General features: G+C 46.2%; 2 protein-coding genes and 1 pseudogene across 3 annotated transcripts; all 3 read left to right on the top strand.

Annotated features, from left to right (window-relative positions):
* Positions 1-3980: 3980 nt before the first annotated feature.
* On the top strand, positions 3981-5235 carry LOC308425492 (interferon-gamma-inducible GTPase 10-like; the record flags this gene model as incomplete). The annotated part of the gene is given in 2 exon segments (XM_080922833.1): positions 3981-4499; positions 4501-5235. Coding segments are annotated over 2 exon segments (1254 nt in total).
* Positions 5236-14092: 8857 nt separating this feature from the next.
* Positions 14093-17330, top strand: LOC308426310 (immunity-related GTPase family M protein 3-like; the record flags this gene model as incomplete). The annotated part of the gene is made up of 2 exons (XM_080924042.1): positions 14093-14116; positions 16098-17330. 2 exons carry the CDS (start codon positions 14093-14095, stop codon positions 17328-17330), a joined length of 1257 nt encoding a protein of 418 aa, XP_080780168.1.
* Positions 17331-21187: 3857 nt separating this feature from the next.
* LOC308425456 (periphilin-1-like) lies at positions 21188-22285 on the top strand (annotated as a pseudogene). The gene has a single exon. The product of its transcript is annotated as a periphilin-1-like (transcript).
* Positions 22286-22615: the final 330 nt, after the last annotated feature.

Below are 22615 nucleotides of genomic sequence, written 5' to 3' on the forward strand. Positions count from 1 at the left end.
TCAGAGAACTTAGTATCTGGGATGTTTTTAGGAAGCAGTCATATCCAGGCTATGGAGAAGTCGAGGATATTGATGGGTAAGGGATTGTACTGGAGATCACCTCACACCAGACACCATCCATCTAATATCCAAACACTCTTTACTTGGAAGACAAGGAACATAAGCTAAGCACAAACTCAGGAGTCCATGTGTCTCCCTGAACTCTGATTCCTCCCAAACTGTAGGCTTGCCCCTGCCTCTGCAAAGAATTCTGAGCTCAGAGGGACAAACCTCAGCCTTGAATCCTAGCACTGATCTTAGTAAACAGTAGGACTCCCTCCCCCATGTGTCTTAACTTTTCGCTTTCTTTGATCCTTAATTTTAAGGTGGAGAAGGCTTAGGGCTGCAACTCAGTGGTCAGGTACTTAGCACTCCCAAGGCCATGGGTTCAATCCTTAGTACCCTACCAAAGAAGTGTTTAATTTTAAGGTGAACATCATTACACTGTGCTTGCAGGGTTGTCAAGATGAAGTGAGGCAGTGTGTACAAAAGTGTACTTGTTCACAGGACACATTCCCTCTCATTTCCCCTGGCTTCTCAGTACATATATGCACTTTCAATGGTTAGAAGACAAGGTTCTGGGAGTCCACCCTTTTTGTACCCAGATATGTTCGTTCTAAGACTTAGCCCAAATACTCAGAGTTGCCACACAGTGGCATGCTGTTGGCACATGTCAGATGCCTAAGAATTTCCCGATTCCCGACTGTTCTCCCCACTCCTGTGTGTTGTGTGTGTGTGTGTGTGTGTGTGTGTGTCCACAGAATTATGTGTGTGGGTATTCATGCTGGAAACTCACAGGTATGCACGGTGTCTGACAACTCCCTTACCCATCCAGTGACAAGCCAGATGTCTCTAGTTTTGTTAAGGAGAATTCTTACCATCCCTGATTGTATACACACCTAACGAGACCTGTATACATACTCAGAAAGAATTCTTCCCCAAACTACCCTTTTCCTCTCCTCTCTTTCTGGAACAGGTGGCTGCCAGGGAGGCTCCAGTTAAAGTACCTGCTCCCTCACAGGAGCCAGAGAGCTTCCTTCTGCCTGCCCTCTGTCCCAGCATCTCCTCTGACTGGCCTGGTTTCCTGATCTAGCATATCCCCACCCCTCCTCTGAGGTTCAGTATTGTGGTTTTGCTTCTCATTCATTATATTTAGCCCTGGGTGTGTGATTCCTTCTTGTGTCCTATGTCAAAGTCTTCTGTGTCCCGAGAAGTTGTATGAGTTCCAAAGTGACAGAGGAATCTTCTTGACATCACAAGCAATGTCCTCTTCAACCCCTACATTCAGACTGTCTCTTCTGTGACACATTCTGCTGCAGTCAGTCTCCTAGATGACTTCCCGGCATGTGTTTGAACTCTTTATACACAAGATGGAACAGGGTGAGGAGTGGGGTCTCAGCTCAGGCAGACTGACCCGGACACAGCCTGGTGACTTGAATTCTCTCTCCAGGCCCCACGTGGTAGAGCATGGTAGAGGGAGAGAACCGACTCTCACAAGTTATTTTACCCCTGCATGTGCACCCCGCCCCCACAAATCAATAAAACGTAATTTAAAAGAATTTTCTTAAATATCCCAAAGGGTTGTTGTCTTTTCTGTAGTGTTTGTTGTTGTTTTTTTTTTCTTTTTGCTTTTTAATCAAGGTTTTACTTTTTAAGAGAAGTTTTAATTCCACAGAGGAAAAGAAAAGGTATTGGCTTATACTGCTGCCTTCCGTGGTCTCTCTGGCCCGTCACCGGCATCTCCTACCAGAATGGACTGCCTCTGACACATGCTTGGACCGAAGACCGCATGAACATTTCCCTCAAGTCCTATACATCCAAGATGCATCTCAGTAAACACCCAGTTCACTCGGGCCAACCACTGACTTGATTTTTCCCCCTATATTTTGTCGCAAATGGAGGGCCACTCAGCATGTGTGATTTGCTGGCAGAGTCACGTTGCCTGTGCAGCCTTCTCGTGGCTTAACGGTTCGGCTCTTGTGCACAGTATGAGGTCGTCTCTGAGATCCCATAGCTGTTTAGTTCATTCGCCTACCAGAGGGCACCCTGGCTACTTCCAGGGTTTGTAATTAGGAATAAGCCCTGTGGAGACATTCAGTTGCAGGCTTGTGTGCGAATGCCAAGAAGCATGCGTGTTGACTGTAATGTAGTGCTGAAGAAACTGTCATGCAGTCTTTTTCATTTTTATTTTAGTTTAGTTTTTTAAGATAGTGTGCTTCTGGTTAGCCCTGGCTGTCCTAGAACCCACTCTGTAGACCAGGCTAACCCCAGACTCAGAGTTATGCCTGCCTCTGCCACCCAAGTGCTAGGATTAAAGGTGTTTAATCCATCCAGTTTTTGATCTATTTAAAAGAAGATGCTGTTTGTTTTTTTTTTGTTTCCCAGTTTTTTCTTTCTTTTCTTTTCTTTTTTTTTTTTTTTTGTGTGGGGGTTCAAAACAGGGTTTCTCTATGTGGTCCTGGCTGTCCTGGAACTCATTCTATATAGACCAGGCTGACCTCAAACTCAGAAATCCACCTGCCCCTGCCTCCCAAGTGCTGGGATTAAAGGTTTGCACCACCACTGCACGGGGCTGTTTGTCCTTATTGTTCCGTCTCAAGAGTTATTTATACATTTTTGGGTCACAGTCTTTGATTGGATGTGACCTTCACTAATATTTTCTCCCAATCTGTGACTATCTTGTCAGGGTCCTGGTACTATAAGCTTTTATAGAGAAGTATAGGGTTTATTTCTAAGGCTTATTTCATTTTTTATTCACGTATATGTGTGCTTGTCTTCATGTGCGTTTGTGCATATAAGTGTCCCTCGGAGTCCAGAAGTTCCCCTGCAGCTGTAGTGACAGGTAGCTCTGAGCCACTTGATCTGGATGTTGGGAATTGAACTTGGTTCCATGCAAGAGCAGCAAACACCCTTAGCTGTTGAGTCATCTCTGCAGTGGGATTCCATTTCACACTGTTGTATTTGTTTGCTCTTTCAACAACCCCACAGTCTTACTGTCTGTATTAGTCAGGGTTCTCTAGAGTCACAGAACTTATGGGTAGTCTCTATATAGCAAGGTTGGTGACTTACAGTCTGTAGTCCAATTCCTTAACAATGGCTGGCAGCAGCCGTGAAGTCCAAGGATCTAGCAGACGCTCAGTCCCACAAGGCAGGCAGGCAGGCTGAGACTGGGGGAGAGGGGAAGAGAAGAAAGAGAGAGCTTTCCTAATTCCAATGTCCTTATGTAGGTCTCCAACTGAAGGTGTGTCCCAGTTTAAAGGTGTGTGTCACCACACCTGGATCTGGGACTTGCTTGTCCCAGATGACCTTGAGCTCAGTGATCTCCTTGCCTTAATTTCCTAAAATTCTTAACCTCTATGCCTCAAGATCAGGATCAAAGGTGGGCCTCCCAATTCTGGATTGTGGTTCATTCCAGATATAGTCAAGTTGACAACCAGAAATAGTCACTACACTGTCTTACAACTTTATAGTAAGCCATGACTGTTGTGTGTATGTGGTAGTGTAGATTAAACCTTGGACCCGGTGCAAGCTAGGCAAACTGCGCACCTCTGTGTTACACCCTTGCATCTCAAAGTCAGGGACTGTCACTGCACAAATGAGCTGCAGTGTGGTGGCATTTCTCATTTTTCTTATTAGATGGTGCTGTATCCCAACTTTTCTTCTTTCAAAATAATGAAAATTTAAAAAGTTGGGAAATGATATAGTCTAGAAAGTTTGGCTTGAGAAATCAGACATCGCAATTAATGAACAATCTTTTGAGAAAGCAAAGCAGCCAAGTCCTAGAAACATCAATGAATTGAGCAGGGAAATGTTCCCAGTCCTAGTGTAAGTTTGGAGCAGCTTCTGCCCTACCTGCAGAGTCGAGTGTTTCCATGATGTCCTAACCTTTGACCTTCTTTCCCACTCCTGCCTTCTTTCCAGTGTCCTGTGTGCTCACCGCCATGGGTCAGTCTTCTTCTACACCTGTTGCAAAGACCCACGATATGGCCTCCAGCTTCAGTGAATTCTTCAAGAGTTTCAAGATGGAAAGTAAAGTCATTTCTGAGGAGACCATCAGCTCAATTCAGTCGCATGTGCAAGAAGGAGACATACAGAAGGCGATTTCTACAATCAACGCTGCCTTGACAGACATTGAGAAAGCCCCCCTGAACATCGCAGTGACGGGGGAGACGGGGGCGGGAAAGTCCACCTTCATTAATGCCCTGCGGGGAATAGGACACGAAGAGACTGAATCAGCTAAGGTTGGAGTGGTGGAGACGGCCATGGATAGGGCAAAATACACCCACCCTAAGTTCCCTAACGTGACCATCTGGGATCTCCCTGGGGTCGGGACAAGTAAATTCAAACCAGAAGAATATCTGAAGAAGATGAAGTTCCAGGAGTATGAATTTTTCCTTATCATCTCTGCCACTCGCTTTCGAGAGAATGATGCCCATCTAGCCAAAGCAATCGAGAAGATGAAAAAAAAAATTCTATTTTGTTCGAACAAAACTTGACAGCGATTTGCAGGATCAGAAGAGATGTAAACCCAAGTCCTACAATAGGGAAAAAATCCTGAAAGAGATCAAAACTGATTGTGTGGAGAAGCTGCGGAAGGCCAACATAGCCTCTCCTTCTGTCTTCTTAGTCTCCAGCATTGAGGTGACACAGTTTGATTTTCCTTGCCTGGAGACCACCCTTTTGGAAGAGCTGCCGGCACACAAGCGTCACATCTTCATTCAGTGTCTCCCTAACATTACCGAGACTGCCATTGATCGCAGGAGAGATGTCCTGAAACAGAAGATCTGGCTGGAGGCTCTCAAGTCTGGAGCGTCTGCCACCATCCCCATGCTGTCTTTCTTCAGTGATGAAATCCAGGAGTTCGAGAGGACCCTGGCCCACTATAGGGCTTGCTTTGGGCTGGATTATAAGTCACTGGAAAACATGGCGAAGGAATGGTCCATGTCTGTAGAGGAGCTAGAATCTATCATTGAATCACCCCGTTTGTTGTCAAGTGAGATGAATGAATCTGTGGCAGATAAGCTTGTGAGAATCATGGAGAAAGTTTTTGCTGCCACTGGCGGATTTGTAGCCACTGGCCTTTACTTTAGAAAGAGTTACTATATGCAAAATTATCTTCTTGACACAGTGACTGAGGATGCTAAAACTCTACTTAAGAAAAATGTCTACTTGCAGGACAGTGTGAACTCTGAGTAAGGTTCTAAGGACAGAGAGTGAGGCAGCTGGCCTGGGGTTTAGGTGACTTTAGTGTTTTCAGAATGCAGGAGAGACAGCTGAGGGTGTGGTATTAGGTTTTGTGACCTTTGGGAACATAACAGTATTATGCTGCATACAGTTATGTCTCTCCTAGCATGAGACTAGTACAAACTCTCTGGGCACAAAGTTTTCAGAAGTGATTTTGTTTGTTTTTAGATAGGATCTTACTATGGCTCTCCTGAATCTCCTTTTCTACAGAAGTAGACCAGGCTGGCCTTGAACTCACACAGAAGTCCTCCTGCCTTTGCCTCTTGAGTGCTGGGATTAAAGGTATACACTACCCCACCTGGAGGAAATGATTTTTAAAAAAATACATATATCTACCATGTGACTTGGCTTTGTACTGCTCTGCTGAGAGCATCCCCAGGCTGACAGACATCACGGTTTCTTTTTATAGTTGTCATATATGTGGTTACATGAGACAGGGATGCAGAGATTACACCAGAGAGTCCTCACATGTTAACAGAGGATGCTTTGTACATGAATAAGACCCTAGCGATCTAAGGGAAAATCCCCCCCCCCCCTTAATCATGTGCAAAGATACTCAGTTTCTCAACCAAAGCTGAAATGTAAATTAGCAGTCGAGCCACTTTTAGGAAGTCCAATTTGCGAGTGAGATTGTAGATAAGCAATTTCTGTGATGCAGTGTTGCTGTCGACACAAAAATCATGACACAGCCATGGGTAGTGGTGTGACCTCTGGGGAAATGACACACACAGTGACTCGTTGACCCTCTTTAAACATTTTGAAACAGTGCAGACAGGTATACTATGTTTTGGGTTATCATCTGTGGAACTTTAAGGTTGATTGCATCTAGGGACTGGAGAGATGGCTCTGAGGTTTAAGGCCACATACTGTCCTCATGTAGGACTGGAGTTTGGTTCCCAGCACCCACACCAGGCGACTCACAATCCTCTATAACGCCAGCTCCAGGGGAATCTGACGTCCTCTTCTGGCCACCACGGGCACCTGCACACACAAGCACATACCCCCACACAGACATAATTAAACGTGAAAGCAAATCCTTAAGAAACATGGACAAGCCTATAAACAATGCAAATGTTCCTTGATAGGGCACCCAGGCTGTTGCCTGACAGCCAGACAGGAGATGTAGTCTCCTTCCTAGATGCAGGTCCCTAGATGTAGGCACAACGTGCCCAGTGAGTCTCTGCTGCTCTGTGTAAATTCGAGATTAAAGTATATTTCGGTACTTATCCTAAAGAAAACAATCCGATTACTCTTTAGGCGGAATTATTCTGCACGGGGAGCGGAATAAACACTGGGTTTTACTGAATACGAACCAGGGGAAGTAGAGCACAGCTTGAGACTGTTTCTGCAGAACAAGCAAACACGGGGCTGATTTGAGGCCCATGCATGTGACACTCGAGAGGGAAACCAAGACGTGAGATAAAACCAACGATGCTATAGGAAAGCTAAGGTGGCGTGTTGGCTCTGAAATGCGGTAAGGAAACTGTGAGAGAGGGAATCAGTGTGCGTCTCTCACTGTCCTCACAGCGTCCAGCTTGCCTTGCTTATATAGATTATACTCTAAAATAAAAACTGAAGGGAGGGCTGGAGAGATGGCTCAGTGGTTAGAGCACTGTCTGCTCTTCCAGAGGTCCTGAGTTCAATTCCCAGCAACCACAGAACCTCACAACCATCTGTAATTGGATCCGTTGGCCTCTTCCTGCAGGCAGAGGTAGGTAGTGGGGATGCATTCAGCTAGAGCATTCATACACATAAAAATTTTTAATTTTCTTTTTAAAGTTGAAGAGAGGTCTTTCTTTTTCAATTTTCTTGTTTTCTTTCTTCCTGTTTGTCCATCTTTTTTTTTCCCCGTGTGCTGAGATTGAAACTGCCATTACCCTGACAAAGGGAGATTTTTCTCTGTATGACATTTCCATCGATAACTTAGACTGTTCACACCCCAAATGGGAAAAAATAAGAAAGAAATTAGAGAGGAGGCCATGACTGCTCCTAGGTATGGAGGAGGAGAAGGTTTATTGTAGACACAGCCGACAGCAGAGCCAGGTAGGGACATCTAGGAGAGTCCAGAGTGAGCGTGACCCTGAGCAGGACCGTGTGAGGAGAGTGGGGAGGAGAGAGAGGAGAGTCAGGGGAGCAGGAGACCAAAAGACCAGGAGGGTTTCCAGTTGGATTATATAGGGAAAGGCAGCTATACCATGAAACAGGTATGGACCGAGGGATGCCGGGAGAACCTGGCAGCCAGTTTCACTTTGTTAAATAGCCACTTCATTTAGCCATTGGTCCCAGGTTTGAGACCTAACCCGCCCCCTCCCCTGTGGATAGCCATGCGCTGTCTATTCGGTGTAAGTCATTTGGGTTCATGATTCTGTATGTTTTCCATAGGTAATCACAAATACTGTTTGTTGAGGTCTAGATGACCTCACCCCTAAGGCCTCCCACTTGTGATGAACCCAGCCCAGAGGATGACACCCTTAAGGATTCTACCAACGATGATAACTTTGCAGGAGGAAAGACACATTTAAAACATTAGCACTTTGCAGAGCTTAAAGAAGAAACTTCGGTGTGTGTCCACCAAACCCTGTGTCTTTTTTTAAATGTCAATTATGCCTCAATAAAGTTCAAGCAAACAGAAGTGGGCCTAGATGGTGATTCTTTGCCGTGTGTTAGCTTTCTGTTGGGGTCCTTGGTAGTATGGGTCACCAGAGGTAGGGGCTGACAGGGCTGGAGGTCACCACAAATGGAGGTAGGTCCTCAGGGGTGAGGCCACCAGGGATGGGGTCACCAGGTGTTTCGGTACTCAGAGTTGGAGGTTCTCAGTGGGGTGGGATTCTCAGGAGTGGGTTCCTTGGGGCTAGGATTCATCAGGGGTGAGTGTCCTTACAGATGGGGTCCTCAAGAGTGAGGTCACCAGAGGTGAGGGTTCTCAGACAGGAGATACTCAGGGGTAAGGTCGTCAGGGCTAGGGTTCATGGGGGTGGGAATCCTTATCGGTGGGGTCATATTAATCTCAAAAGACAGTATTTGCTTTGTGATTACCTATGAAAAGCATACAGAGTTGTCAGCTTGGCAGTCTACAGTGAACACTGCCTGATTCTCCACGGGAGGCCTTGTAAGGATCCTAAATAATCTAAATATTTCTTTAACTTTCTAGCAAAACAGCAAGCATCTTCAGACCTAGGCTCTATGGAAAGATGGCAGCCTGACTCTGGGCCTGTCCGGAAGTTTTGTCTCCAGTGCTCTAAGTACAAAATGCAACCCCCTTTCCCTTCAGGTCCAAAGGTTTTATTTTTTATTTTTTGTATTTTTGATTACATTTTATTCATTTATTTTATCTCCCACATGTCATCAGAGAACAACTTTGTGGAATAGTTGGGTTTTTTTGGGAGTGGGTAGTGGTTCTTTTTCTCTGTGGGACCCAGGAATTGAACTCAGGTTACCAGGCCTGGCAGCTTTTACCCTGAGCTAGGCATCTGTCCATCACCCTGTACCCTGAGCCTTCTCTTTGTCCTTCAAAGGGTTCTCACTGGCCAAATTCATAAAGAAAGGAGAGGAAAACAACACAAAATAACAACAACAAAACCCAAAAACCAACCAACCAACTAAACAAACAAAACAAGCAAGCAACCAACAAAAGCCCCTTCTGGTACCAACTAGGTCCAAAATTTAAAAATTTCACCGCAACAGTGGAAAATGCTGAGCCTCTTGAAGTGGCTCCTGCAGCACAGGGTTCCATCCCACAAACACGTCCCTCCCCCAGAAGAGCACACACTCCTGGGTCAGCACGGGAAGCAGGGGGAGGGGAATAAAAGAAGCCCCGGAATGAGGCTGGAAGAAAGGCCTGGAACAGTTTCTGGCTCATGTCCTTCTGTCAGGAGGAAGCTGACTGGTTGAGAATCACATTCACAAACATCAAAAATGAAAGCAAGCAGGCAAGCACTGGCTTCTTGCTGGGCAGCACAAACATTTCCAGGAAAAGAAAACTGTTCTTGTGATTTTAGGTTCCTGAGACCTAGAAGAGGACCTGAACTTGGGACTCCCAGGCAGCTGGACCTACAATAAAAATGTACGTTGATAATTTATAATAACATGGCATCAATAATGAACAGCTGCCAAAACACAAAACAAAACCTACAGGAAGATAAGACCACCCAAAGTGACAACAGGACACCAGAGGGACAAAGGTAGAGGTGAGTTGCTGATTACCACGCACAGGGCTGCAAAGCATCTCTTGATCTCTGGGACTTAAGATACTGGATTGAGAGTAATTATAAGAAGGCTATGGACAAACAGCACCTGCTTTGCAGGAAATGTGTTCCAAGTGGATGCACCTGTTGGTAGCTAGGCATCTGCCCATCACTTCTGTGCTCATCCTTTCTGATCCACAGTGCATGTGGGTGGTCCAGGCTTTACTGTTGGGGGCAGAGGAATGAAGGAAGAATAGATAAATGGTCACAATTGCAGACTAGTTTGGAAGATACTTTTTTTTCCTTGTAGAATACACACACAGTAACAGTCTGAGGTCACTGTTACATACTAGCCCTTATTTCTTGGGAGAAAGAAAAGTGATTACCTCTTGGTCTGGGAAACATGACTCTATTTGTATAGCAGGGACAAAGAACTTGAGTCAAGGTGTGATTTCAGTGCCCACCAGCAGAACAGGCTTGCACAGGTAAACACGAGAGCATCAGATAGCAGAGTACACCAACTGTGTCTTATCTTGCTAAACAGCAACACAAGAAAACTAGTCTGTTCCCCTTTACCTGGGCACTCAGTGGTCCAGGGCATCATTGTGCACAAAGATGCTACCCAAAAAGTGGCAACTGAGCACACAGATTTAAATGTAAAGTTTTTCCAAACTCAGAGAAACCCACGGGCAGAAGGAGACCACTTAAAGGTGGTGTATTCTGTTGGGACCACATGCCTTGATCCTGGCTAGATGACAGGGTTAGAGCAGGGCAAAGAGGTTTCCTAGTAGGTGGGATTTACAGAAACCCCAAGGAGCAGCACTGAAGGGTGAGTAGGTCTCCAAGGACCAGTTTCACCGGGTCTCGACGATGTGGTGCCATCATCAAGAGGGGCTCCGGGAAGGGAGGCAGCAGGGTCACACCAGGCGGCTCTGACTGCAGTTTGGATAGCAGGGTTCCGGGGCAGACTTCTGACCCCCACGCCTGGACATCGGACAGACCCCCCCCACCCCCACTCTATGAAGAACGTGGAATCTGAGCTGCTAAATTCTGAAAACTAGCCATTTCCAGGAACTGAAACTGAAAGCTGTTCTGTCAGCGGCCCCGCCCCCCGGGGTGGGGGTTGAAGCAGGCAGAGCTCATGCCTAGAAGCTTGGGAGCTGCATCAGGACCAAGGTAGAGCAAGATCTGAGAGAAACCCAGGAGCTCGGGCTGCCCTTCAGCTGCTCCTGCCTCTTCTAATCGCTCTTCCCCACAGCACCCTGCCCCTCTACACTTCTATTCTCTCCCTCCTGACCATCCTGGGCCCGGGTTGCAGTTTTTTTGTATGGCCTCTGAGCAGGTAGGTGAGTGACTCCTGCTTGGCCTATAAAGTTGCTCAGGGCAGGGGACCCTGGGGTCAGGTGTTTCTCTGGGGCCGGTGTGCAGCAGGCACCACTGTCTTCAGGACCACAGGAGTGCCTGCTGTTTTGGGTGTTTTGGCTGAATGGAGCCCTTCCGGCTTACCGGCACAGAGACAATGTGCTCCTTTTTACCTGCATATCTCTGGGTCTTCTGATGGTGCCTAGTTTATAGAAAGCAGGTGGGATTTTACTCATATTCTCTTGCCCAATGTTTGGATGTTCCCTCTGGGGCCCAGAGTCCAGGATCAGAACATCCTACAGGCAATATAGGAATGTCCTGGAATTGTGTAACGTGTATGGAACACGCAGGGACAAGGACTCCTGGTTTGGAAGGCTGGGTCCGGAAGGGAACTTTTTGTCTAACTCAGTTGGGTATTTTCATCTGCATTGGAGAAGCTGGTTCTTCATCAGACTGCCGGCATTTAACCTTTTGGAAGAGAATTTTAACAAAACACAACCCAACAGAACACGGTAACATAGAGTAGATCAAAGGGCCGCTGTGCAAACTGCATATATGACCTTTTTGTGAGGGTGTGAGACTATTGCATTTGTGTGTGCACTTGTGGCTGTAAGTGTGTGCGTGCCTGTGTGGATGTGTGTGTAATCCAGAGGCTGACATCAGGGTGTTTGCTTCAGTCACTCTCCAATTTATTTAATTAATTATTTTATTTTGAAATAGAATCTCTCAATGAACCTCGTGGCCTGACTGGCTGGCCAGCAAGCCCTCTGGGATCCTCCTATGTCTACCTTCCCAGTGAGGGTATTTTAGGCATAAATATTGGATCTGGCTTTTAAGTGGACGCCAGGGATTCAAACTCCTGCCTGTGAGACAAGAACTTTCTTCATTCCCTTTCCCCAGAGTGTTTAGAGACATCTGGATCTTTACGGAGGGTTGTACTCAGCGTTAGATCAATCAGAAGACTAACCAGGAACTGCTTGGTGTAATTCAATCCTCCTTCCTTTCTTCTTTTGTCATTTTGTTTTCTGAACGGTCCATGGAGGCTTTTTATTAGGTTTTACATCTCTAGAAAAATAACCCCAGGATCTCCCCTCCTGTGTGTTTTCCTCTTGCTTCTTCATGGTCCAGGACGATGGCGCCACACTGACAGGGAGTACATTGTTCTGTTGTTTCTCTAGGTCCTTGACCTGTAAATCAAATCTAGGGGTGTTCAGTCCATACTTGTTCAGCCTGCCTTTGGGGTCTACATGGTCCTGGCTCTGTAACCATCAACGATGCATGCTTCATCATCTCAGTTGCCTGGGCAACACGGCCTGATGAGGGCCTGGCGCTCGCCCCTCTTCTCAGCATGGTTGCTGCTCTTTAGAGCACCCAGTAGGGCATTCATGCGTACCATGGTGATCTCACAGAAAGATGAGACAATGGACTCCTTATGTATTTCTAACAATGTATTTCCCCATCCGTCACCAGCTTGTGAAATATCTTTTTTCTAATAGGTTCTGAAGAAGAGTAAAGATCACAAGGCCTATACCAGACCCACACAGTTGAAGGGAGGAGAAAGAACCAGAGGAACATCATCAGCTCCGCCATTTGAGTTAAGACTACAGAGCGTTCACACAGACAGCAGAGAGCCGTGTAGGGAGCACCCCATGGATTTCTTCAGGAACTTGCCAAAAAAGGTATGGAACGTGGGTAGCGTGGCTTGCCCAAGGCACGATCAGAAAACAGAGACCTCAGAAACTTGTTGGGGCTTGCAAGGGGCTGGGGGAATCTTCAAGCACAGGTTGGGGCTCTTGGCTGGTCCCCTCCATGCTGAGGTCATGTCCAGACTCAGCCACTGTGTAAGTAGCAGCAAACTGTTTGGGGAGCTGAGCTGGACTCACCTCAGGAAGGGAACCAAGGGAGGAAGCATCCCAGGAAAGGACTGAGGAGAGAGGCCACCCCAGGAGAGAACTCGGTAGAACCACCACAGGGAACTAATCAACACTCCGAAATTGTTCCCTGGAAGTGGTCCCTCAGGTAGAACGGTGGGCCTTATGGGGCAGACACCTGGGCTCTTCAGTGTAAGGATAGGAAAAGTGTCTTTCATGGGAGCTGTTCATGTAGCAAGCATACACTTCATGAATCAAAGATATGGTCTTGAGTTGGGGAGTTTTAATGTATTTATTTATTATTTTTTAAATTTATTTTTGAGATAGGGTTTCTCTGTATAGCCTTGGCTGTCCTGGAACTCTGTAGACCAGGCTGGCCTTGAACTCAGAGATTTGCCTGCCTCTGCTGGGATGAAAGGTGTTCACCCCCACATCTGGCTGATGTAAGGTTTTAAGCTGTTGGTGGTGAAGCACACAGAAAAGGTTATTTATTCTCTTCAGACAGGGTCTCATGTAGTCCAGGCTATCTTCAAACTTGGTACAGGAGAGGATGCCTTTAATTTTCTTATCCTCCTGCTTCAACTCCTCAGTTCTGGGAATACAAGCGTATGATACATGCCCTAGGGACTGAACGTATCCCTTCATGCATGCTAGGCAAACAGCCTTTCTCAAATGAATGACACCTCTAGGGGTCTCTCCCTCTAAGGAATTAGGCGGTTCTGGAGCCATTTTGGATTTCCATGGTCTAGGAATAGAGGTTTAGGTTACCTCACGTTCATGTTATAACATGGAAGCTTCAGGAAGCTTTTATAGTTTCACACAAAACAGAAACAACAACAACAAAACCTAAATCAAGGTAAATTTAAAACGCAGAGAGGCAAGATGGGGGAAGCTTTTTAGTTGGCACAAGATGCCATCTGATTATTTTAATAGAATTTTTCTTTTCTTAAGGAAATAAGAGATAGTTTGTTCTGGAGCTGTTTTGATCATGGTTCTGGAAGATGGATTTAGGTTTCCTCAAATTCTATGTTCCAACGATCCCTGTTAATGGTGGCATTGTGAAGAAGGCCTGTTGAAATGCTTAATTAATAGTTCCCAGCAATGAGTTTGCACCTGCCTCAGTGGTTTATGCTCCCGAATGAAAGACACACACACAGCTTTTATATTTTGATATGCCCTAGTCAGCACAATAGCTGGGCCACTGTCTAACCGTCATTGCTGATAGACTCAACCTCCCACTGATAATTCCTAGTTACAACTTACTAAATCCCGTGTTCTATTTTGGCTACTTTGGACCCAGTGGGCTGCCCAGCTGGGCTATGCTCTGGGCTGTGCTTTCCCGGCTCCTTCACGCGGTGGCCATTACCCCTCTGTACCACACTCTTCTCAGACATGGCGTCTCCACTCTCCCAGCATGTGAGATCTCCCTACCCATTTGCAGAATAGTACGAATTAGTGACAATGTCAACACATAGGGACACATAAATCTTAGTGTTTATTAAGAATCAGTAGATTAGGGCCAGAGAGACGGCTCAGCTCTTAATCAGACTGGTTGCTTCTGCAGAAGACCTGGGTCCTCTTCCCAGCACTGTCCCTCAAAACTGTCTGTAACTCCCATCTCAGGGGATCTGAAACTCTCTTTCAGTTTTTGGGAGCACAAAGAGCACATATGGTATATAGATGGTATATATATGTGCATGTAGGCAAAACACACATACATACAAATGAATCTAAAAAAAAAATCAAATAAGCAATTAGGTTATTTGGGAAGTTTGATTTGACCTGTCTGCTGATGTTGATGGGTTTTGGGTATTTCCTATGCAGGTAATTATTGATAAGTATCATTCCAAATTTCATAGTGTGATTATAAATAATTCATTTACCCAGGTTGGGGAGACAGAGTACATGAGGAACTGAGTTCAATCCCCAGAACCCACGTGAAAAAAGCTGGGTGTAGCGGCACATGCCTTTAATCCCAACATTCTGAGGCAGAGGCAGTTAGATTTTTGAGTTCGAGTCCAGCTTGGTCTAATGAGTGAGTTCCAAGGCACCTAAGGCTACACAGAGATACCCTGTCTCAAAAGACAAAACAAGCAAAATAATAAAAAAGACTTAGTCCACACAGAGAGTTCCAGAGCAGCCAGGGCTATGTAGACTCTGCCTAGAAAAAAAACCCAACTCAACCCAACCTAAACCAAAACCAAAAAAAAAAAAAAAAAAAAAAAAAAGCTGAGTGTGGTCCCAGTGCTGGGAGGTGGAGACAGTCAGATCTTGGATCTTGGGGGCTCCTGGACAACCAAATCTAACCTTATCCATGAGGTCCCAGTGAGAGACTCTGTCCTAATAAACAAGGGCTGGAGAGAAGGCTCAGCTATTAAGAGCACAGGCTGCTCTTCCTGAGGACCAAGGTTCAATTCCTGTGACCTTGTACTGGCTTCCAAAAGTTTTAGATACACACATGGTACATGAATGCGCACATAAGCAAAATAATAAGCAAAAACACACACACATACAGAGAGAGAGAGAGAGAGAGAGAGAGAGAGAGAGAGAGAGAGAGAGAGAGACACGGAAAAACAAGCAAGATGAGAGGCTCTTGAGAAATAGCAGCCAAGGTTGATGTTTGACATGCATGCGCATGAGCAAGCACACACACAAACACACACACACACACACACACAAACACACACACATGGATGGGTGTTTGCACATGTGTGTATTGGCAGACACATACAAACACACAAAGTTAATCTCTTTTTTGGAGGCAGGGTCTTCCTATATAGTTCTGGTGGGCCAGCCTGGCCTTGAACTCACAGAGATCCACCAGCTTCTGCCTTCTAAGAGCTGAGACTAAAGGTGTATGCCACCACACCCAGCTGAATATTTGATTTTCTTTTAAAGATTTATTTATTTATTTTATGCATTTGAGTGCTCTGTTTGCATGTGTGTCTGTGTGCCAGAACAGGGCATCAGATCCCATCACAGCCAATTGTGAGCCACCATTTGGTTGCTGGGATTTGAACTCAGGATCTCTGGAAGAACAGTCAGTGCTCTTAACCTCTGAGCCATCTCTCCAGCCCTTGAATATTTGGTTCTTAAAAAAGAACCACAGTGGGCTGTGCTGTGGAGAGCCGTGGTCAGCCCCGCACCCCCATTTTCCCATTGAAGAACCCAGCTGATGTTCTGCAGCTCAGATCCAAACATCTTCAGTCCTGTTGTAAGGTGAGAAATGTGAATGCAGCCAGAGAGCAACCCCATCCCAGAGAAGGCACCACGCTCTGTTCAAGGGAGGGGCCTTTGCTGTCTCTGGCAGCAGATCTGAAAGCGTGGCTGGGGTACGTGACATCTGTGGGTTCCTCTGTCATCCTGAGTCTGACTCTCTGGCTCTTCTCTTCTGCAGACTTATACCCTTTTCAAATATGTGGCAAAATCCCTTCTGCTATTTATCTGCCCATCATCTAAATCCACCACTGCTGGTGAGTCATTCTATACCAGCCAGAACTTTCCCTCTGCAGAAGCCATTGAGAAAATCGGTAAGGCTATGGCAGAGGGGGATTTGCAGAAAGTGCTATGGATAGCCAAAGATGAAATGCAGAGGAAGTCTAGACACACATTAAAGATCGCTGTGACTGGGGACTCTGGCAATGGTATGTCATCTTTCCTCAACGCCCTTAGGCTCATTGGACACGAGGAGGAGGATTCGGCTCCCACTGGGGTGGTGAGGACCACCCAGACACCATCCTGCTACTCCTCCTCCCGCTTTCCCCTTGTGGAGCTGTGGGACCTGCCTGGCACCGGGGCCACAGCCCAGACCATGGAGAGCTACCTGGATGAGATGCAGTTTAGCACATGTGACCTCATCATAATCATCGCTTCTGAGCAGTTCAGCTCCAACCATGTGAAGCTGGCCAAAGCCATGCAGAGCATGAGAAAGAGGTTCTATGTCGTCTGGACCAAGCTGGACAGGGACCTCAGCACAAGTACCCTCGATGAACCTCAGTTACTGGAGAGTATTATAAAGAATATCAGGGAGAATCTTCAGAATGAGGAAGTGAAGGAGCCCCCCATATTCCTGGTATCCTGCTTTAGACCACTTCTCCACGACTTCTCGGAGCTTAGAAATACACTGCAAAAAGACATCTTTAGCATCAGGTACTTAGATACCTTAGAGACCCTTAGTGAAGTCTGCAACCAGTGCATCAGCAACAAAGCCTGCTCTCTGCAGAAGGATCAGATGTTCATGAAACACCTGGAGGCAGGTCACAGCCCCCCATATAATACTGCTGTCCTGGAGAGGGTGTTTCAAACCTACCAGAAGCTCTTTGGTGTGGATGAGGTTTCACTCTGGCGGGTAGCTCAGAGCATAGGGAGACCGGAGATCAGCTCTAGAGTCCCACGCCTTCAGGACATGCTCAGGAGGTACAGGATACTGTCGCTGATGATGAGTTTTCCCGTGAACAGGATCCTCAGGGTTCTTGCAAGCTCATGGTGGTTTGGCTTGTGGAACTTCGTCATCTGCTACTACAGATACAAGACATACACGTGCATCATTGACATAGTTGCTAAGGAGACCAAGACCTTCCTGAGGGGTGCTCTAAAGGACTACACCCTCCCTCCTGAAATTCATGGCTAACCCTCAAGTGGGATTCAGGTTGCCTCAGGTTCTCTATAGCAACGCCTTATAAATAATGCTGAATAAATTGAGAGGACTTTAGGAAATCGCTCTTTTCCTTAAATTCAACTCTAATACCCAGTTCCTTCAGGTATTTGCCGAGATAATTAGCCAAGTTTTCCTAGATCAGTACCTTGATTCGTGTGCTTTCAGTCTTTATTGTAATGCAGGTTTAAATAAAATCCTTTCCCTCCTCAAGCATTATCCTTTGTGGATACTGTTTCATTTTTATCTTTATCTTTCTCCAGATACCCCTGATGGCAACTTGTACTTGGAAATTTGGAGGGAGGAGAGGGTGATGGCAAATGTCCCTTAAAATCTACTGTTAAAATCTACTGCTTGTTGGGTCTGTGTGTATGTACGTGTGAGTGCAGGTGTGTGGTTGCCTGCATTCCACAACATGTAGAGTCAGTTTTCTCCTTCCACCATGTAAGTTCTGGGGACTAAACTCATGTCATCAGGCTTGGCAGCAAGCACCTTTACCCACTTAGCCTTATTGCTGCCCTGCTAAAGATGTCCTTTAAACATGAGGTCACTGTTCAAGGAGATCAGCAAGGGAGTCGAGCTCCGTGCCAGCATCGGGAAGAGAGGCTTCCTTGAGGTCTGAACATCAACTTCTTAGTCTGTTTTCTGGTGCTCCAATGAAAACAACTGTGCTTAGGTCATATAAAAGCAAATATGACTTATTAAGTCATAGTTGCGGAGCCTGGGAGTTCCCCGTGGAGGACCCATCAGGTTAGCCTCCAGTGGTACCATCACAATGGCAGACACTCATGTGTAGAAACCCGAAGCACAAAAGATCCAGGGAGCAGGCTTCTCTCTTCTTTCAAACACCTTAAAGGGAAGCTGCTGAGAACGTGATTGGTCCCTTGACCTACTTGTCTGTCATGAGGGCACATCCCACGCGTGCATGTGCATGCATGTGGGTGCTGTCCTCTGTAAGAGTTGCCTTGGTCAAGTTGTCTCATCACAGCAACGGAAATCCTAACTACGATGAGTCACAAACTATGTGGTTTGATCCATTGAGAGTACTGGAGAGTCTGAATCCAGTCTGTCCCAGGACAAGGTAGGGAACACTTACCCACCCTCTGGCCTCAGTTCAATCCAGTCTGTCCCAGGACAAGGTAGGGAACACTTACCACCCTCTGGCCGAATGTCCACAGTTCAACCTGTAGGCTACCCTGTCTTGTCATCAACGAGAAGTGCAGCACAGACCTCTTGGACTGAGGTGGACTTCCCCAGGAGGACCCCTGTCTGTTCCACATGTGTTACCAGAGCACATTTAGCAGCCCGGGCTGGGTTTGTTCTTTTCTAACTTTGTCCCTCAGCTGTTTGGTCACACAGGCACTAAGGTTTTCCTAATTCCTTGTTGGCATTTGCAGTTTCCCATCAAAGCAGCTGAAAGTTAACTGCTGAGGTCGTCCTGTTAGTTTTCCGTTTTGTTTTATTCGTGTTGCTCAGCGGCAACTGTTCCCTTGCCTTTTCTCCTGGCTACAAACTGCTACATAGTGTCAAAAGCCTTTTTGGACCGAGGAAAGTGATGGGTTTGGCATCTGCCTTGTGGCCAAAAGCAGAAGACTTCTGGCAGTTTAACTCCTGCTGATAGCTGCAGGGGATTAGAAAAAGAAACCTAGTTACTTTATTCTTCCTTTCACTGTGGTGCTGGTTAACCCTTTGTGAGCCGGTGAGAAAGGACAAAAAAGTAAGTCAGGTACACAGATGAACACACACAGGGTGAATCAGAAAAGGGTTATACCAGAACTTTATTATTGCTCTCAGCTTTTTTGGGGGGAAGATAATTTTGTAATTATATTTATGTACCGAAAACTTAGTGTACATTTAACCCAGTTTAGTGGTGAGTTCTTCAGCCTTTGCCTTTTCCAGCTTGGCAATGCGAGCCACAGACTTAGGACCCAGAGTGTTGCCTCCCCAGTGGCGGCGGATCTTGTCATATCTGTCATTATAATTGGTCCTAATAGCTTCCACCAGCTTAGCCAGAGCACCCTTGTCTTCTGAGTCAACCTGTGTGAAGGCAACAGTGGTGCATGTCTTCCTGTGGACCAGGCACCCCAGCCTGGTCTTTCCCTTGATGATGCAGTAGGGCACCCCCATCTTACAACACAGGGCAGGCAGGAGAACCGCCAGCTCAATGCGGTCTACATCATGGGCAATCACCACCAGCTGAGCCTTCTTGTTCTCCACCAAGGTGGTGACTGTATTGACTCCTGCTCGGAGGACAGGTGGTCTCTTAGTTGGGACGTCCCCTTTGCCAGCAGCTTTCTTCTCAACACGGGCCAGTAGCCTTTGTGTCTTCTCTTGCTTTTTGTCTCTGGCCTGTATTTGTGGGCAAACTTAAGCATCTGAGTAGCTGTTTTGTTTGCCTGTCCAGGGCCTGGATGAATTGGTTAATGGCTGGAAGTACTTTGAGCTGCTTATAGAGGACGGCTCTTTGCGGCTGCAGCCTGATGTAGCAGGGCCATTTGACAAATCGTGTTAGATCCTTTTGGGATGGATGTCCTGTTCAATGCTGAAGTTCTTGGGTCTTTTCTCAAAGGATTGACCACCTTTTTGGCATTCTGCTTCTTGACCATGGCGGGGGGCTGGAGCTACCTTCTTCCCCTTGGCCTTCTTTCCTTTGGGCATCTTGCTTAGCTGGAGGAGCTACTTTCAGCTTTTTATAGAGCTTTTTGACAAAGAAGTCCTTCATGCAAGAAAAATTACATCATAAATAAAATCTTACACAGAAGGGGAGTTGCAGAAGGATGCTGACCGTAAGTTCAAAGCAGTGTTCATTCTGTAAGCTCATTGTAAGCTCAAAGCAACAGTGTCACATGACCTTGCTTTATCACAGTGCACACCTGGGACTTCATCTTGGGACCTGACCTAGAATGAATGTTCTTCCTTGATCACAAATCTGTCCCAAGTCTATTTCTCTTCTTAGTGCAGTTTATGAAAGCTCATTGCATTTCTTATTATGCACCCTTTACTTACTAGTCTATATGGATTCTGACTTTATTACATCTTTCTGGCAAAGCAACTAAAACCATCTCCTTAAGCTTTCCTCCTAAAATTATTTCAGTCAACCCAGGAACTCTAGAAAGTCTTTAATTCACCTAAACAGCATTGATTCATGAAAGTTCATCTTCATATTGATCTGCAGGAAATTTGCCCAATAGGGTGGGCTATCACCCAGGAAGTAATCACACCAGCTATTGGCTGTGAGGGTCTCCCGGTGTCCACTCACACCAAGCTAAGTAGGTGTGGATTGTGGCAATGACCTATATGAGCCAGCACATCAGTAGCAAGAAGCAATCCTGGGATGAAGTCTCTGGGGCTGCACTTCACCAGAGCACACCCATCACAGCCGAGCAAGATGGTGGGCCGTCTCCAGGGAGCTCACCTGCGCACAGCAGCTCTTCCTGCCTGGCATCCACCGACATAGATTTTTGAAAAGAAGAATTATTTTATTTTTATGTCTGTGTATGGTGTGTGTGTGTGTGTGTGTGTGTGTGTGTGTGTGTTTGCTCATGTGTGCATGTGCATAGGCTCTCTTGTATCTTAGGCTGGCTTCCAACTGACTGTGTAGCCACAGATGGTCTTGAACTCCTGATCCTTCTGCCTCTACGTCCTCCTGTGTGCTGAGATGAGAAACATGCAGCCCCTTCCCCAGTGGATTCTGTTGCTCTCGTTGTTGCCTTTGAGACATGGTCTTTCTGTGTAGCCTTTGTTCTGTAGACCAAGCTGTCTTAAAACTCAGAGACAGGCGGCGGCGGTGGTGCGGCAGTGGAACGCAGTGACTCCCTCCCACAGGAGATGAAATGTGGTCCGAGGGTCGATATGACTACGAACGACTTCCGAGAGAACAGATGCCTCCCAGGAGCCATCCCAGTGATGGCTACCATAGAGTAGTTAATGTTGAGCCAAAGAGACCGCCTCTGCTAGACAAGAGACCGCCTCTGCTAGACAAGAGACCGCCTCTGCTAGACAAGAGACCGCCTCTGCTAGACAAGAGACCGCCTCTGCTAGCCAGACCCGATGAAGCAGGCTGCTGAGTATGTGACGAGGGCCGCAGTTTTTCTCATGATCGAAGAAGTGGCCCATCTCACAGAGGAGATGAATCCGGCTACAGATGGGCAAGAGACGATCATTCCACAAGCCGGCAGCCTGACTACAGGGACATGAGAGATGGCTTCAGAAGAAAAATGTTTCTACTCTTCCCATTACTCAAGAGATCGTTCTCCCCATAAAAGGGACACCCCTTTCTTCAGAGAATCACCTGAAGGCCGGAAGGACTCCCCACACAGCAGATCCGGCTCCAGTGTCAGCAGCAGAAGCTCCTCACCGGAACGGAGCAGGACACACTCCTTCCGTCAATCTCAGCACAGAAGTAAAGAGATCCATCCAGTCTTTGAAAACTTCAAGAGATACTTCACCCTCAAGTTCGTCAGCAGTTTCTTCATCCAAGGTGTTAGACAATCCCAGAAGGCTAACTGAGAAGGAACTAGCTGAGGCTGAAAGCAAGTGGGCTACCAAAACCCTAGAGAAGGCTGACGAAAATGGCTGAAATTTCTGAGTTTGAGGAGGCATCCACAGCACCCTTCTTTATCGACCAGACAGAAGAACCCGAGTCAAACACCACAGATGGCACAGAAGTGTGTGAAGACAGCCAGCTCAGCAGCCGCTCTAAAGCCATTGCCTCCAAAACCAAAGAGATCGAGCAGGTTTACCGACAAGACTGTGAGACTTTCGGGACGGTGGTGAAAATGCTGATTGAGAAAGATCCCTCGTTAGAAAAGTCTATCCAGTTTGCACTGAGGCAGAACTTACATGAAATAGGTGAGCGCTGTGTTGAAAAACTCAAGCATTTCATGACTGAGTACAATAATTCTACTCAAGATTTTGGAGACCCTTTTTAGAAGAAGTAGTTCCCAGGTCAAGAAAACTTTTTAGATTTTTTTTTTTCCTCCTTGGATTGTGTAAATCCTTACCATTTTGTGATGAAGAGAAATACTTTATGATAGCTGACCACATTTCTAGTATTAAATAAACATCTTCAATAGCTTTTAAAGTATCTTAATTAGAATGTTTCCCCTATGTGTAGGATATTCTACGCCATATATCTTCATACACTTCCTCCCTCTAAAAATAATGTTATATTAATCTTCAAAAAAAAAAAAAAAAAAGCAGTTCTGGAGAGCAGCTTCTGAATTTAACTCGTGTTCCATAGTCTTCCGTGATATTTTAGG

Source organism: Micromys minutus (assembly GCF_963924665.1).
Source record: "Micromys minutus genome assembly, chromosome: 10".
NCBI classification, from domain to species: Eukaryota; Metazoa; Chordata; class Mammalia; order Rodentia; family Muridae; genus Micromys; species Micromys minutus.